The following is a 15,785-nucleotide window of genomic DNA, read 5'->3' as shown; positions in this document are numbered from 1 at the left end:
GACTGCACACTCACAGGGGCCACACTGCCCCAGAGTTGTCAGTGACAAAGACTCACCCCAGAGGCACCAGGAAGACCTGCCGTCGACTCTGAAAAGTGTGGTTATTACAACATCACGTTCAGTGGTTCAGTATGTAGCCTAAAATTTCTTTTTTCTTTTTTTTTTGATAGAGGCTTGCTCTTGTCGCCGAGGCTGGAGTACAGTGGCATGATCCCGGCTCACTGCAACCTCTGCCTCCCAGGTCCAATTGATTCGCCTGCCTCAGCCTCCCAAGTAGCAGGGATTACAGGCGCCTGCCACAACGCCTAATTTTTTTTTTTTTTTTTGAGACGGAGTCTTGCTCTGTCACCCAGGCTGGAGTGCAGTGCAGTGGCGCAATTTCGGCTCACTGCAACCTCCACCTCCCAGGTTCAAGCGATTCTGTCTCAGCCTCCTGAGTAGCTGGGATTACAGGCAGGAGTCACCACATCCAGCTAATTTTTGTATTTTTAGTAGAGACAGGGTTTCACCATGTTGGTCAACCTGGTCTCGAACTCCTGACTTCGTGATCTGCCCACCTTGGCCTCCCAAAGTACTGGGATTACAGGCATGAGCCACCATGCCCAGCTTAAAATTTATTTCTTTTTTTTTTTTTTTTTTTTTTTCAGACAGAGTCTTGCTCTGTCACCCAGGCTGGAATGCAGTGGTGCAATCTCAGCTCACTGCAAACTCTGCCTCCCGGGTTCAAGCAATTGTCTTGCCTCAGCCTCCCAAAGTGCTGGGATTACAGGCATGAGCCACCGCACGTGACCTTGGACCAGCTTTTAAAAAGCCAACGGACTGGTACTTCTGACGGATGCCCGATGCCCTTCCCTAGACAGAGTGGACCCTGAGTCCCCAACAGGAAGCTTGACGTTTCTAAGAACAAACCCACACTTTCTCTCAAACAGCTCATGGAGCCCTGAGCAGAGCGTCTGTCCTCCTAGGAAGGGAGGGAGGTCGGGCAGTGGGGCCTACTTATTTCACCGAGTTCCTATCAGACCTGTAGCTGAGGAAGATGCCCCTGCAGGAAAAGCCAGTGCCTCCTTAGAGGCACCTGTACTTCCTTAGAGCTTAGAAAGGATGGTTTGGAACGGAAATAATTCTCCACAGACACAGGAATAACGAGGCAGACGCTGCACAAACTCGGACTCCCTGCCAAGCCTAGGACTCACACACTCCGTTCTGGGCCCACCTTCACCTCCTCATTTCTAAAGTAAGCCTGAGGGCCGGACACAGTGGCTCACGTCTGTAATCTCAACACTTTGGGAGGCCAAGGTGGGTGAATCACTTGAGGCCAGGAGTTCAAGACCAGTCTGGTCAACATGGTGAAACCCCGTTTCTACTAAAAATACAAAAATTAGCTGGGTGTGGTGGCAGGCGCCTGTAATCCTAGCTACTCAGGAGGCTGAGGCACGGGAATCACCTAAACCTGAGAGGTGGAGGTTGCAGTGAGCCAAGATCGTACCACTGCATTCCAGCCTGGGTGACAGAGTGAGACTCCATCTCAAAAAAGAATTTAAAAAATAAAAAACGGGCCGGGCGCGGTGGCTCACGCCTGTAATCCCAGCACTTTGGGAGGCCAAGGCGGGCGGATCACAAGGTCAGGAGATCGAGACCACGGTGAAACCCCGTTTCTACTAAAAATACAAAAAATTAGCCGGGCGCGGTGGCGGGCGCCTGTAGTCCCAGCTACTCAGGAGGCTGAGGCAGGAGAATGGCGTGAACCCGGGAGGCGGAGCTTGCAGTGAGCCGAGATTGCGCCACTGCACTCCAGCCTGGGCGACAGAGCGAGACTCTGTCTCAAAAAAAAAAAATTAAAAAAAATAAAAATAAAAATAAAAAACAAGGGCCGGGCGCGGTGGCTCAAGCCTGTAATCCCAGCACTTTGGGAGGCCGAGACGGGCGGATCACGAGGTCAGGAGATCGAGAGACGATCCCGGCTAACACGGTGAAACCCCGTCTCTACTAAAAAATACAAAAAACTAGCCGGGAGAGGTGGCGGCGCCTGTAGTCCCAGCTACTCGGGAGGCTGAGGCAGGAGAATGGAGTGAACCCAGGAGACGGAGCTTGCAGTGAGCCGAGATCGCGCCACTGCACTCCAGCCTGGGCGACAGAGCGAGACTCCGTCTCCAAAAAAATAAATAAATAGGCCGGGCGCGGTGGCTCAAGCCTGTAATCCCAGCACTTTGGGAGGCCGAGACGGGCGGATCACGAGGTCAGGAGATCGAGACCATCCTGGCTAACACGGTGAAACCCCGTCTCTACTAAAAAATACAAAAAATTAGCCGGGCGCGGTGGTGGGCGCCTGTAGTCCCAGCTACTCGGGAGGCTGAGGCAGGAGAATGGCGTGAACCCGGGAGGCGGAGCTTGCAGTGAGCTGAGATCCGGCCACTGCACTCCAGCCCGGGCGACAGAGCGAGACTCTGTCTCAAAAAAAAAAAAATAAAAAAAATAAATAAATAAATAAATAAATAAAAAATAAAAAACAAAAAATAAAGTAAGCCGGGCCTCCCTGCTATTGCAGAGTGGCTCCATGCACTGTAGATCCCACAGAGATGAACAGTTCCACTCCTCAGCGACTTTGGTCACTACACCCACCCCTTTATTTGCTCTGGGGTTGCGGACGTCCACTTCCACGCCATCACCATTGACACTCAGAGCCCCTGGCTGGCTGGATGCCCTGGGGGTTCCGGAGAGCTCAGCTCACAGGAGCCGCCCGTACCTGCTCACTCCCAAATTGAGGCCTGCGGGTTGATTTCTGTGGTTCAAGGCCTCCCTGTATGGAGTTTTCCAGGGCAGCCGTCACCTGCCTTTCCAGAGACAAAAACGTACCTCAGAGCACGGTGCCTGCTCACTCCCAGCCTCCTGGATAAAACGCAGTAACAGCTCACACCGGCCCCGGCAGTTTATCTTATCTGCCAGCCAGCCAGGACCTGGCCTTGCCCAGAAGCCATCGAGTCTATGCTACCAACTTTTTAACATTTTTACAAATTACCAATGTTCAGAGGAACTCAGTTGAAAATCAAAGTGCATGTTAGAAAACGTCGCTATGTCTAAACGTTACATTCACTAGTTAACAAGTCCTCCACCCAAATCACCAGCGGGTAGAGAAAATCAATAACTTTCAGAGCCATCAATAACTCGAGTGGGGCCAACACTGTCCCCGTCACAGTTCCTTCTTCCCTGAGCCTTTCTCCACCACAGAAATAGGAACACTGGGCACAGTGCACACTACTGCCTCCTCTTACCCTCAGATGCTGGCCTGGGTGGCCTCACAGGCTGCGCCTGGCTCTGTACACAGCTTCCAGGGAGCGCATGCTGTTGGAGATGGGCTCTGGGCTCCCCATCGTGTCTCCGTCCCAACCGGGTCACTGGCTTTTCTCAAACAACGTCACCTTCCTACTTGCTTGTCATGCTGGGGTTTCTGCAAAGCCTGTGTGCTCACCAGGAGGCACACCACCACCTAGGAGAAAGTTTAACCTGCTCCCAGACACACTCTAATAACCCTCCTGCTGGTGCTGCCCAGGCAGCGGGAGGCAAAGTTCAGGAAGTGTCCTTGCTGGTTTAACAAACAGTTAGTTAGTCAGGGCTCAAAACAGAGTGGCTTTTGTTTTTGGCTTCCTAAGCTGATAATGGTTTGTACAAAAGACACATTTCCCCGTCATTTCACTAAGGCAGCTCTTTGCTCCAGACACCACCGGTAGTGGGAGAAGGAGGGAGGATGGGAGAGAGCACAGCCCGACGATTCTGGGAGATGTGCCTTACACTCCCTGACTTTCCCTTCGCTCTTCCAGAAACCCTGACAAACAGCACCACCCCCTGGGCTCCACCTGCTCAGATCCTCAGACATCACCATGCCCAGGAACTCAGCGGCACCACAGTCCATCCCCTTCCACTCCCCCCGCTTACTCAGACATCACAGCAGCAACTTTCCGTTACAAGCTGCCTGCCGAGAGGATCGTTGGGAAGACACTGCGAGCCACAGACCCACCAGCTCGGCCATGACTAACTGCACACTTCAGTCGACCACCACGGTGCGAGTTCCCAGTAAAAAGAAATGGGTCTGACTGGAACCATTCAGAATATCAATCAATTAAAGGTTTATTTGCCTGAAGATCACCAGTGGAGGGTCCCTGAATAGGGTATCTGGATGGAACACACATACTCCCCACTCATATCTTTATTAGACTTTTTTTTTAAAGATGATGTGATGTACAAGCTGTTTTTTAAAAGAGCAGTCTTTCCATAAGTTTCACAGTATCGAATTCCACTTTGTGGAAAATTATATCCCACCCTTAAAAAGCAAAGCAAGACATGGAGGAACTGTAACTGCACATTGACTAAGGGGAAGAAGCCCATCTGAAAAGGCTGCATGCCAGATGGTTCTAGCTCCGTGACGTTCTGGAAAAGGCAGAGCTGTGGAGACACTGAGGATCGGTGGTTGTGGGGGCTGGTATGGGGGATGAGCTGGCACCGAAACGACTCTGTGACACTATAATGCTGGACCTGTCATTCTACATTTGTCAAAACACGGAATATACACCACCAAGAGTGAACCCTAAACTATGGACTTCAGTTAATAATAATGTATCAGGCCGGGTGCAGTGGCTCACGCCTGTAATCCCAGCACTTTAGGAGGCCAAGGTGGGTGGATCACTTGAACTCAGGAGTTTGAGACCAGTCTAGGCAACATGGTGAAACCCCATCTCTACAAAAAAAAAATACAAAAAATTAGCCAGGCGTGGTGGTTACTGGGTGTGGTCCCAGCCACTGGAGAGGCTGAGAAAGAAGGAACACTTGAGCACAGGAGGCTGAGGTTGCAGTGAGCCAAGATCAAGATCATACCACTACACTCCAGCCTGGGTAATAGAGCAGATTGTCTCAAACAAAACAAAACAAATAATAATGTATCAGTATTTGGTCCCGGAATGCTCTACACTATGTTCCATTTTCTGTAAACCTAAAATTGCTCTAAAACATGAAGTATATTCATTTTTTTTAAGTAAAAAAACTTTCTTCCTGTGGGCGGCAAGCCACCCAGGTGCTGAGGCAAGAGACTGAGGGCATGAGCTGTTTTAGAAAAAACCACCGACCCTATGGGGCTAGACCTGCCCTTCCATTCTAAAAAAGAAATCAGGATCTAAAACTATGAGATTCACTCTGACACGTCAGGTTCCCACCCTTCTGAAGTGACCAGCGTGAGGCTCGGCCACGCCCTTCAGACCACACAGGCCTTTAAGGACAAAATGCATTGGTGCCTTCAGTGCCTCGAGTAATGTAACTCAAGGTATCCACGCCCAGGGCTGCCGTAACAAACTAACACAGACCACGGGGCTTGAAGAAACACCAGTTTATCCTTTCTCAGTTCTGGAGGCTGGAAGTCCAAAGCCAAGGTGTGAGCAGGGCTGGCTCCTGCCTAAGGCTCTCGGAGAGGACGCATCCTTGCCTCTGCTGGCTTCTGGGAGCCCCCGGAGTTCCCTGGCTCAGTCTCTGCCCCATCTTCCTATTGCCTTCTCCCTGTGTGTCTCTCGTCTTCCAGGGATACCTGTCACTAGATTTAGGGCCCAAACCAGCATGATGTCATCTTGAGATCCTTAATGAACTACATCTACAAAGACCCTTTTTCCAAATAAGGTCACACCCACAGCTTCTGGGTGGATGTATCTTTTGAGAGGCCACTCTTCAGCCACTGCACCATACATAGGACATAAAAAATCAACAATGCCCTAACAAACATGAGAGGGGGATAAAAAGACAGACACAAGTGAGAAAGAGTGCCCAGGCACATGAACGCCCAGGAACACAGTTCCCCGGATGCTGCAGACCAAGGCCTCTGGGTTACCCTGCAGGACCTTGGGTGTCTCCTCGTGAAGAAGCCGGGTCCTTCTCAAGGCCCAGGAGCTGCCGTCTGCAGTCTTGGGGTCTCCCAGCATGTTCCACACACTGCAGCCATGCGAGAGGGCCCAACTCCAACTACACGCCCTCTCAGCCAGCACCTCACCGCTGCCTCGTATGCAGAAAGGCACAGCCAAACGTGGGACCCACAGTGGGCACCCTGGCCCCGGAAGCTGCAGCCCAGCTGATAACCAGGACTCCGCTCTAAGGGAGGACCACTCCTGGGGTCTATGTGGGCAGAAGGGAAGCTGCCCACCTGAGGGTGACTAATCCCTGGGGCAGCTTCTTGGAGCAGGGAACGGAGTACAATCCCATGGCTCCCACTGTCCAGTGGCATCCAGAAGCAACTCAAAAACTACCTGGTGCCAGCCTCAGCTTTCGAGAAGTCAGGGCACAGAGGACTGACCTGAGAAGCTCAGGCCCCACTGGCCGGCAGCTCAGCCCTTCTGGTGCCCTTGCTCGGCAGCAGGCTGACCAGGACTGGCGGCTGCCACCTCCACCTTCCCCACGGTTCCCAAGGGCTCAGGTTCAACTTCATGCATTTTCTGCGGCAGCCACATGGCTCTCCTGGAATCCCACCCTCCAGACCGGTGGACACGGTTACACTCTGTCCACCACGACTATGCTCGAAGACCCTCTCCCCAGCTATGTTGAGAACAAGGGACCCACAGTGACAGGAGATACCACGTCACTGTGACAACCCTGGCTGCATCTGGGAGCAGGGTGGAGGACAGCCAAGCAGGGGCAGGCGTTAGTCAGGCATCCCCAAACACAGAAAATCATCTGCAAGTTGACAAAAGGAATCCTCCCAAGCCCTCTGCTCCACCTGTGCCTGGAGCCCGGCAGCGGGTGGTCGTGACGTCGCTGCCCACCCCGCCTCTGCTGGCTGACAGGCCCTGGGGGAGGACGCCTGCCCAGGCTGAGAGGACGTGTGGGACAGACAACTGTGGGCCTCCTGTCACAGCCACACATCCCCACGGTGCACACAGGGCAGGAGGCCTCACGCCAGCTTCTACAGAAGACAGCCCGGGAGCAGGAGGCACAAGCCGCAGGGCATAAAGGAAGAGGTGGATGCCAGACTTCCCCCAAGCTCCTGGGTGAAAACCACTTGCCTCGTAGGTAACGAAGTCATCGAACTCATCCGGGCAGGCCAGGGGCTCCTCGTCTTGGGCAGAAGCGACGCCACCGTAGCACTGGCCATCGGGATCTGCAGGGAGAAGACCTCGTGCTCAGCACGTCACCCACAGCCACCCAGTGACAGGACCCCTGGTGGCCTCAGGGCTCCCAGGGAAGGAGGCCCCCAGGGACAGATGTGTGGGAGTTGGGGACCCTGCGGGGGTCAAGACAAGCAAGGGAGTGAATGTGAGAAATTCAGGGAGAGAAAACAGCCTTGTGGACGGGTCAGAGATGCACTCCCCATGGGAACAAGGCTTCTGGAGAGAATTCTGAGGAGGAGGTGCGGAGGTAGGAGGAAAACTTTTTATTTCTTAAAAGAAGCAGACAGCGCTGCAAAAAAAAAAAAAAGAGAGAGAGCAAGATGTTGAGCTCTGTAAAACTGCTCATTGCCTTTAATAAATGTTAGGTACCACTCAGATTTTTTTTTTTTTTTTTTTTTTTGAGACGGAGTCTCGCTCTGTCGCCCAGGCTGGAGTGCAGTGGTACAATCTCACTGCAAGCTCCGCCTCCCGGGTTCACGCCATTCTCCTGCCTTGGCCTCCCCAGTAGCTGGGACCACAGGCGCCCGCCGCCAAGCCCGGCTAATTTTTTGTATTTTTAGTAGAGACGGGGTTTCACTGTGTTAGCCAGGATGGTCTTGATCTCCTGACCTCATGATCCACCTGCCTCCGCCTCCCAAAACCAGTCAGATTTAAACCTTTAAAAACATTTACATGAGAAGGTGTAGGTATGATGAAATAATATGAAAACATCTTTTCCTGGGTGCTGGGCTCACGCGCAATTTTCATTTTCTTTTCTTTCTTTTTTTTTTTTTTTTTTTGCTTATCTTCTATAATCAGTGTTTTATGAGAAAAACTTTAAAGGAAAAGCTATCCTCTCGTGAGAAGCTATAATTCTTACGTTAGCTACAGTCATCACTTTGCAAACACAACCCATCCCGCAGCACCTGCGTCTCCTCCTGTAGGAAAACGCAGTGGCTTCCAGCCTCTCAGTGATATTCACAGGTCAAAGCACCTTCCAGGGCCTGTGAGTGACAGAAGACACTTAGGTGTCCTCACACTGTCTCACTATTAATTCAACTACTTGCTTAAAATATACCAGCTACTTACAACATAGCAGTACTTACTCAATATCTTTAACACAATCTATTCTAATGTCAATCACTTATTTTAAAAGTGAAGGTTGGGGCCAGGCATGGTGGCTTATACCTGTAATCCCAGCACTTTGGGAGGCTGAGGCAGGTGGATTGCTTCAGCCCAGGCAATTGAGACCAGCCTGGGCAACATGGTGAAATCCCATCTCCACAAAAAATACAAAAATTAGGTCGGGTGCAGTGGCTCACACTGGTAATCCCAGAACTTTGGCAGGCTGAGGTGGGAGGATCATTTGAGGTCAGGAGTTCAAGACCAGCCTGACCAACATGGTGAAACCCCATCTCTACTAAAAATAGTAAAAATTAGCTGGGCATGGTGGTGAACACCTATAATCTCAGCTAATTGGGAGACTGAGGCAGGAGAATCACTTGAACCTGGGAGTTGGATGTTTCAGGGAGCCGAAATCGCACCACTCTGCACTCCAGCCTGGGTGACAGAGCAAGACTCTGTCTCAAAAAAAAAAAAAGACAAGAAAAAAATTAGCTGGGCATGGTGGCACACACCTGTAGTCTCAGCTACTCTGGAGGCTTGAGCCAGGCAGGCAGAGGATGCAGCTGGCCAAGACTGCACCACTGCATTCCAGCCTGGGTGACAGAGCAAGACCCTGTTGCAAAGAAAAAATAAAAGTGGAGACCAGGCATGGTGACTCACACCTGTAATCCCAGCACTTTGGAAGACTGATGCTAGAGGACTGCTTAAGTCCAGGAGTTCAAGACTGGCCTGGGCAATACAGCAAAGATCCTGTGTCTACAAAAAATAAAGATAAGGCAAGGCATGGTGGCTAATGCCTATAATCCTAGCCCTTTGGGAGGCTGAGGCGGGCAGATCACTTGAGATCAGGAGTTCCAGACCAGCCTGGCCAACATAGTGAAACCCCGTCTCCACTAAAACAATTAACCAGGTGTGGTGGGTGCCTGTAGTTCCAGCTACTCGGGAGGCTGAGGCACAAGAATCACTTGAGCCTGGGAGGTGGAGGCTGCAGTGAGCTGAAATCGCGCCACTGCACTCAGCCTGGGTGACAAAGTGAGACCCTGGCTCATAAATACACACATAAATAATAAATTAAAAATAATATGGCCGGGCGCGGTGGCTCAAGCCTGTAATCCCAACACTTTGGGAGGCCGAGAAGGGTGGATCACGAGGTCAGGAGATCGAGACCATCCCGGCTAACACAGTGAAACCCCGTCTCTACTAAAAAATACAAAAAACTAGCCGGGCGAGGTGGCGGGCGCCTGTAGTCCCAGCTACTCGGGAGGCTGAGGCAGGAGAATGGTGTAGACCCAGGAGGCGGAGCTTGCAGTGAGCTGAGATCCGGCCACGGCACTCCAGCCTGGGTGACAGAGCGAGACTCCGTCTCCAAAAAAAAAAATAAATAAAAATAATAAAAAATAGGCAGGTGCGGTGGCTCACGCCTGTAATCCCAGTACTTTGGGAGGCTGCGGTGGGCAGATCACGAAGTCAGGAGTTCGAGACCATAGTGGCCAACATGGTGAAACCCTGTCTCTACTAAACATATAAAAATTAGCTGGGCATGGTGGCACGTGCCTGTAATCCCAGCTACTTGGGAGGCTGAGGCAGGAGAATCGCTTGAACCAGGATCCAGGAGGTGGAGGTTGCAGTGAGCCAAGATCACACCACTGCACTCCAGCCTGGGCTACAGACAGACTGTCTCAAAATAATAATAATAATAATAATAAATTAAAAATTAAAAAATTAAATTACATTTTAAAATGCTAACAGTTGGCCGGGCGCGGTAGCTCATGCCTGTAATCCCAGTACTTTGGGAGGCCGAGGCGGGCAGATCACAAGGTCAGGAGATGGAGACCATCCCAGCTAACATGGTGAAACCCCGTCTCTACTAAAAAATACAAAAAATTAGCCGGGTGTGGTGGCGGGCGCCTGTAGTCCCAGCTACTTGGGAGGCTGAGGCAGGAGAATGGCGTGAACTCAGGAGGTGGAGCTTGCAGTCAGTTGGGATTGCGCCACTGTACTCCAGCCTGGGCGACAGAGCGCGACTCCGTCTCAAAAAATAAAATAAAATAAAAAGTAAAATGCTAACAGTCTTGCCTGCACTTCCAAACACTGAAACATAGAATTAAAAACTTTCAAAACACAGCAAAGCGTTTTGGACACAGTGCATGAGAGCTCAGGTTCTGACAGTGGGCAAACAATCTGAGGGTCTTGCCCCAGAGGGCAGAGCGAAGATATGAACACAGATGGCATTTTAATATTCTTGGTAGGACCTAAATACCATCCTCATATCAGTTTTCTCTATAACAACGAAAACAATTTTCAATTAGCTGGGAATTTTTCGTGTGCGTTTCTCTTATTCTTCTAGAGTGTGAGGGGTGTGTGAGACACAGCAATGGCCTATTTGGAACAATTCCCTCTCTATCTCATTCTATTCCTGAAACAAGGCCTGTGGCTGTGACGGTAAAGCCTCCTTGTGCTTCCCTGCAAACTAGGCCAGCACATCCTGCTGGCCACTCCTTGACGCAGCGGGGCTGACAGACAACACAGGTTGCCGCAGCCACAACAGAGGTAACAACACCTGAAGTGAACCTCGGCTGAAGTGCGGTTTGGGTGATCACATTTTTCTTTCTTCTAAGTGCTATGAAATAATTCCATTCGATTTCATTTTATTCTACTCTCACTCTCCTTCCTAATGGAACGTAAATCATGACATCAAATTACACAACAGCAAAGCAGAGCCCGCAGCCCCAGAGGCCATGTGTCCAATGCCATGGTGGCACCTCCTCCCTGACGCCCCAGCACCTCCTCCCAGACGGCCCAGCACCCCCTCCCAGAAGGCCCAGGACCCCCTCCCAGACGGCCCAGGACCTCCTCCCTGACGCCCCAGCACCTCCTCCCTGACCCCCCAGCACCTCCTCCTTGAAACCCCAGCACCACCTCCCTGACGCCCCAGCACCTCCTCCAAGAAGGCCCAGGACCTCCTCCCTGATGCCCCAGCACCTCCTCCCTGACGCCCCAGCACCTCCTCCCAGAAGGCCCAGGACCTCCTCCTTGAAACCCCAGCACCTCCTCCCTGATGCCCCAGCACCTCCTCCCTGACGCCCCAGCACCTCCTCCCTGACCCCCCAGCACCTCCTCCCTGACCCCCCAGCACCTCCTCCCTGAAACCCCAGCACCTCCTCCCTGACCCCCCGACACCTCCTCCCTGACAACTCAGCACCTCCTCCCTGATGGCCCAGGGCCTCCTCCCTGACACCCCAGCACCTCCTCCCTGAGGCCCCAGAACCTCCTCCCTGACGCCCACTCCACTCTGCTGTCAGCTCTGCAGTCGGCTCGGTGTCCCACCCCTCACACCAGCTCTCAGGGATGTCCCACCAGCCTCTTCAGGAGCCTGAGGCTGGAGACAGAATTGTGAGGCCTGCCTCTCACCTCCTCCTTGTGACCCTGCCTACCCGTGGCCTCCAAACGTGCCAGGTGCAGCCCTCGTGGGATGCTGCCTTCCCATCCTGCACGTTCTCAGGGAGGCCTCCCCGCCCCTCTGCCTCCCTAGTTCCCGCCTGTTTGTGGTCTGTCTCCCACTGGAAAGCTCCCAAGGGCAGCGGTTCTGCACTTCTGTTTCGTGCTACGTCCCAGAGCCTGGAACAGGCTGGTTTGACGGCACTCATGGGACCGTTGCCCCATTTGTCCCCGTCCATGGTCCTCACAGGTCCCAGCTGTGCTCTCCCTCGGCTGCAGCCACCTCCACCAGCCTGGCTCAAGCTCTCCTGCAGTGAGATAGGAGAGCCCTGGCTGGCTCACGATGTCTAGTTCACCGCCCTCTCAAGTAGACAGCCACAGGAGCGCCCCAGGCCCACCTGTCAGCTGCTGGGAAGGAGAGAGGGGTGACCCAGCTGTTGTGGGATTGACCCAGGTGAAGGCAAGGAGAGAAGGGAACGGTGTCTGGGAGAAGGCCCCACCTTGTCATGTCAGGTTGCTGGGCAACCACTAAGAAACATCTGGAGACAGGCTGTCCTTGGGCCATCACTCTCTCACCCCTTCAGTCACTAAGCCAAGATGCTGGCAACCACAGGCAGCCACAGTCCACAGCTGGCAGCCCCCAGGCTTCCCGGACAGAGCATCAGGCTCCTCCAAGGGCAGCAAGCCAGGCTGGAGGCTTCATTCTGCTCAGTGGGCAAAGCCCACCCCAGGGCATGGGCCTGCCAGGAGGATACCCTGACTCCTGAGCTGAGAGTGGGCACCTTCCAAGCCAAGGCCTCCCAGGAACCCCTAGAGCTGAGCTTGCCCCATTTCGTGTTAGCCATGGTTCACAGGAGCAAACCAATCCTCACCCTGAGGACAGAATCATGGACCCAGGTGGCTCCCTCCTGCCCATACCATGGTACCCAGGGCCACTGCTGTTCCCAGCCTTGACTCTGCAGAGGGATCTGAGCACCTCACCTGCCCAAACCTACAAAAAGCCGTCTTAACTCTCCATGACAGGCTGTGTCCCTGACCCCGAGGGAACACATCTCTGGCCCAAATCGCCTGCAGTCCGCCCTCAGTTACAGGCCCAGGAACACGCTCTGCCAGCCACATTGTGCAGAGCAAGTTTACCCTATGACAAGCCAAGACCAGCACCCAGTGACTGGCGAGGGCCCTGAGTACTCTGAGTCTTTGTGGCACCAAGGAAATGGGTTGTAACATTTATAACAAGACCAGCAGTCACAACAAATAATTTCTGGTTTTATACAAAATGCATAGAGTTACAGTCCTGTTTCCTGTGATTTCATACACGTGCCTGTCACTAGAAAATGAATGCAGGCCGGGCGCGGTGGCTCACGTCTGTAATCCCAGCACTTTGGGAGGCCGAGGTGGGTGGATCACCTGAGGTCAGGAGTTCGAGACCAGCCTGGTCAACATGGCAAAACCTCGTCTCTAACACAAAAAATTAGCTGGGAGCAGTGGCGCGAGCCTGTGGTCTCAGCTACTTGGGAGGCTGAGGCAGGAGAATCGCTTGAACCTTGGAGGCGGAAGTTGCAGTGAGCCAGATCACGCCACTGCACTCTAGCCTGGATGACAGAGCAAGACTCCATCTCAAAAGAAAAAGGAGCCAGTGCTGACAGGTTGTGACTACCGACAGGCCACCGACACTCCCCTCTAAGCTCGCATCTACTTCCTCTGTATTTTCCAAACAGTCCCCATGAGATGCCCTGCCACACTGCACCTTGCCCCATTTTCCATCCTCCAATCTTCCAAAATGGTTACATCACCATCTTCGGTTACATCAATATTCAATTTAATTATTATGACTATGTAAAATATGGCTTGTTGGCCAGGCGCGGTGGCTCAAGCCTGTAATCCCAGCACTTTGGGAGGCCGAGGTGGGCGGATCATGAGGTCAGAGATCGAGACCATCCTGGCTAACATGGTGAAACCCCGTCTCTACTAAAAATACAAAAAAATTAGCCGGCCGTGGTGGCGGGCGCCTGTAGTCCCAGCTACTTGGGAGGCTGAGGCAGGAGAACGGCGTGAACCCAGGAGGCAGAGCTTGCAGTGAGCCGAGACTGCGCCACTGCACTCCAGCCTGGGGGACAGAGCAAGACTCCGTTTCAAAAAAAAAAAAAATATGGCTTGTTACTGGACCAAGAAGTACAGGCTCTCTTATTCCACTTCTTGTTTTTCATGGAAGTGGTAACTGCCGCCTGGGGTCTTGTGCTTGGCCTCCATGCACCCCCATCTCAGCCCCAAACACTGAAGCCTCTCTGATAACAGCAAGTTCTGGGGGTCCCCAGGCTCCCTCACCATCAACCTAGAAGCCTGCATCCAGTAATCCTTGACTTAAGAGTGAAGATGAAACACAGCCATACAAAACAAAAATGACAAAGCTACCAGCTTCATGAGGGGCTTTTCTCCTCCCTGCGACTGAGACCAAGCAGACGTGAGCCTCCAGCTGGCACCTCCATGAACTCAGGGGACCAATGGCTAGAAAAGAAGCATCCTGGCCGGGCGCGGTGGCTCAAGCCTGTAATCCCAGCACTTTGGGAGGCTGAGACGGGCGGATCACGAGGTCAGGAGATCGAGACCATCCTGGCGAACACGGTGAAACCCCGTCTCTACTAAAAAATACAAAAAACTAGCCGGGTGAGGTGGCGGGCGCCTGTAGTCCCAGCTACTCCGGAGGCTGAGGCAGGAGAATGGCGTGAACCCGGGAGGCGGAGCTTGCAGTGAGCTGAGATCCGGTCACTGCATTCCAGCCTGGGCGACAGAGCGAGACTCCATCTCAAAAAAAAAAAGAAAAAAAAAGAAAAGAAAAGAAAAGAAGCATCCTCTCGGGCATACCACCCCATGCATAAAAACCACCCAGCCAGCCCAACAAATACCAAAGCATCAGTGTCATGAAGAGCGCATTCTCTATTACACACAAAATTCGATTTGGAATTAATGGCAAGTTTTTTGTTTTGCTTTGTTTTGTTTTGTTTTTTGAGACAGGGTCTGTCACCCAGGCTGGAGTGCATGGAGTGCAGTGGCACAAACACAGCTCACTGCAGCCTCCACCTCCTGGGGTCAAGGGATGCTCCCGCCTCAACCTCCCAGGTAGCTGGGCCCACAGCATGCGCCACAATCTCAGCTCCTTTTTTTATTTTTTTTGCACAGCCAAGGTCTCGCTATGTTGCCCAGGCTGGTCTTACCCTCCTGGGATCTACTGATCCTCTCACCTCAGCCTCCCAAAGTGCTGGCATTACAGGAATGAGCCACTGTGCCTGGCCCATAATGGATTTTTCAAACTAAGATGAAAAAGTTTACACCTAGAATCTCCCCTGAGCTAACCAGTGAATCAGTTAGAGGACAAACTCATCCCGAGGGTCATGGGCAGGACTGCCATGTCATGAGTAACCTGAGGAGAACCAGACTTTCCAGAAGGCCTGGAGGGAGGACCTGCAGCACACCATGCAGCAAGCCTCAAGGCACAGGATGCGAGAGCCAAAATTCTCACAAAGCTGCTACTGAAAGCTTTGTGCAGAAGGACAAAGGTTAAATAAATTTATCAAGTATACATCTATCCTCAAGACGTTACTTAAGGGTTGCAGCCTATCAGTTAGACTGAGACACGGCCCCATCAGCCTCAACCTGCTGGTGCTCAGCCTGCAGACTCTAAGGCCTCCTGACTGTCCTCTTCCTCCCCCTTCTCCTGCCAATGCTGCCTCCTGAGGATCTGTGGCTACCTGCTCTGCCCATTGCTCTGCAGGCCCCTTGACCCAGAGCTTGCCTGCACCCTCCTCTCAGCCTCCAGGGCCTGCAGTCTCTCTCCATCCTCGCCCCACCTAAGGACTGCTTCCTCACCTGGGCCAGGTGGTCTTTACCTGGTTGTCAGGGTGTCCTTTCTCCCCTCAACCCCTCCTCAGAGAAGGCTGCCTGCCTAGTTCCCATCTCACCCCCGGCCTGCTACACTGACAGCGGCAGCACCTCACCCATTTGTCCTCCTGCCGCCACCCACTGGCCTTGCTCTGGTGCTGGTTCACCACAAAGGCCCTGGGCCAAGCCCAGCGCAGAGGCCATGATGGTCCCACAATACATTCATGGGTGAAA

The 15,785-nt window shown here is 52.7% G+C and overlaps 1 protein-coding gene across 2 annotated transcripts in view; it reads right to left on the bottom strand.

Moving 5' to 3' along the window:
• The window catches only part of LOC105485913 (RAB11 family interacting protein 3), a 99,139-nt gene that overhangs the window by 42,479 nt on the left and 40,875 nt on the right, over window positions 1-15,785 (bottom strand). For both annotated transcript variants that reach the window (XM_071083776.1, XM_011748528.3), the window contains exon 3: window positions 7,029-7,123. In XM_071083776.1, the coding sequence (XP_070939877.1) occupies window positions 7,029-7,123 (95 nt within the window). The remainder of the gene's footprint in view (window positions 1-7,028; window positions 7,124-15,785) is intronic.

Source organism: Macaca nemestrina, chromosome 18 (genome assembly GCF_043159975.1).
Source record: "Macaca nemestrina isolate mMacNem1 chromosome 18, mMacNem.hap1, whole genome shotgun sequence".
NCBI lineage: Eukaryota > Metazoa > Chordata > Mammalia > Primates > Cercopithecidae > Macaca > Macaca nemestrina.
Note: the sequence above shows the minus strand (reverse complement) of the source record. Positions and strands in the feature narration are given on the sequence as shown.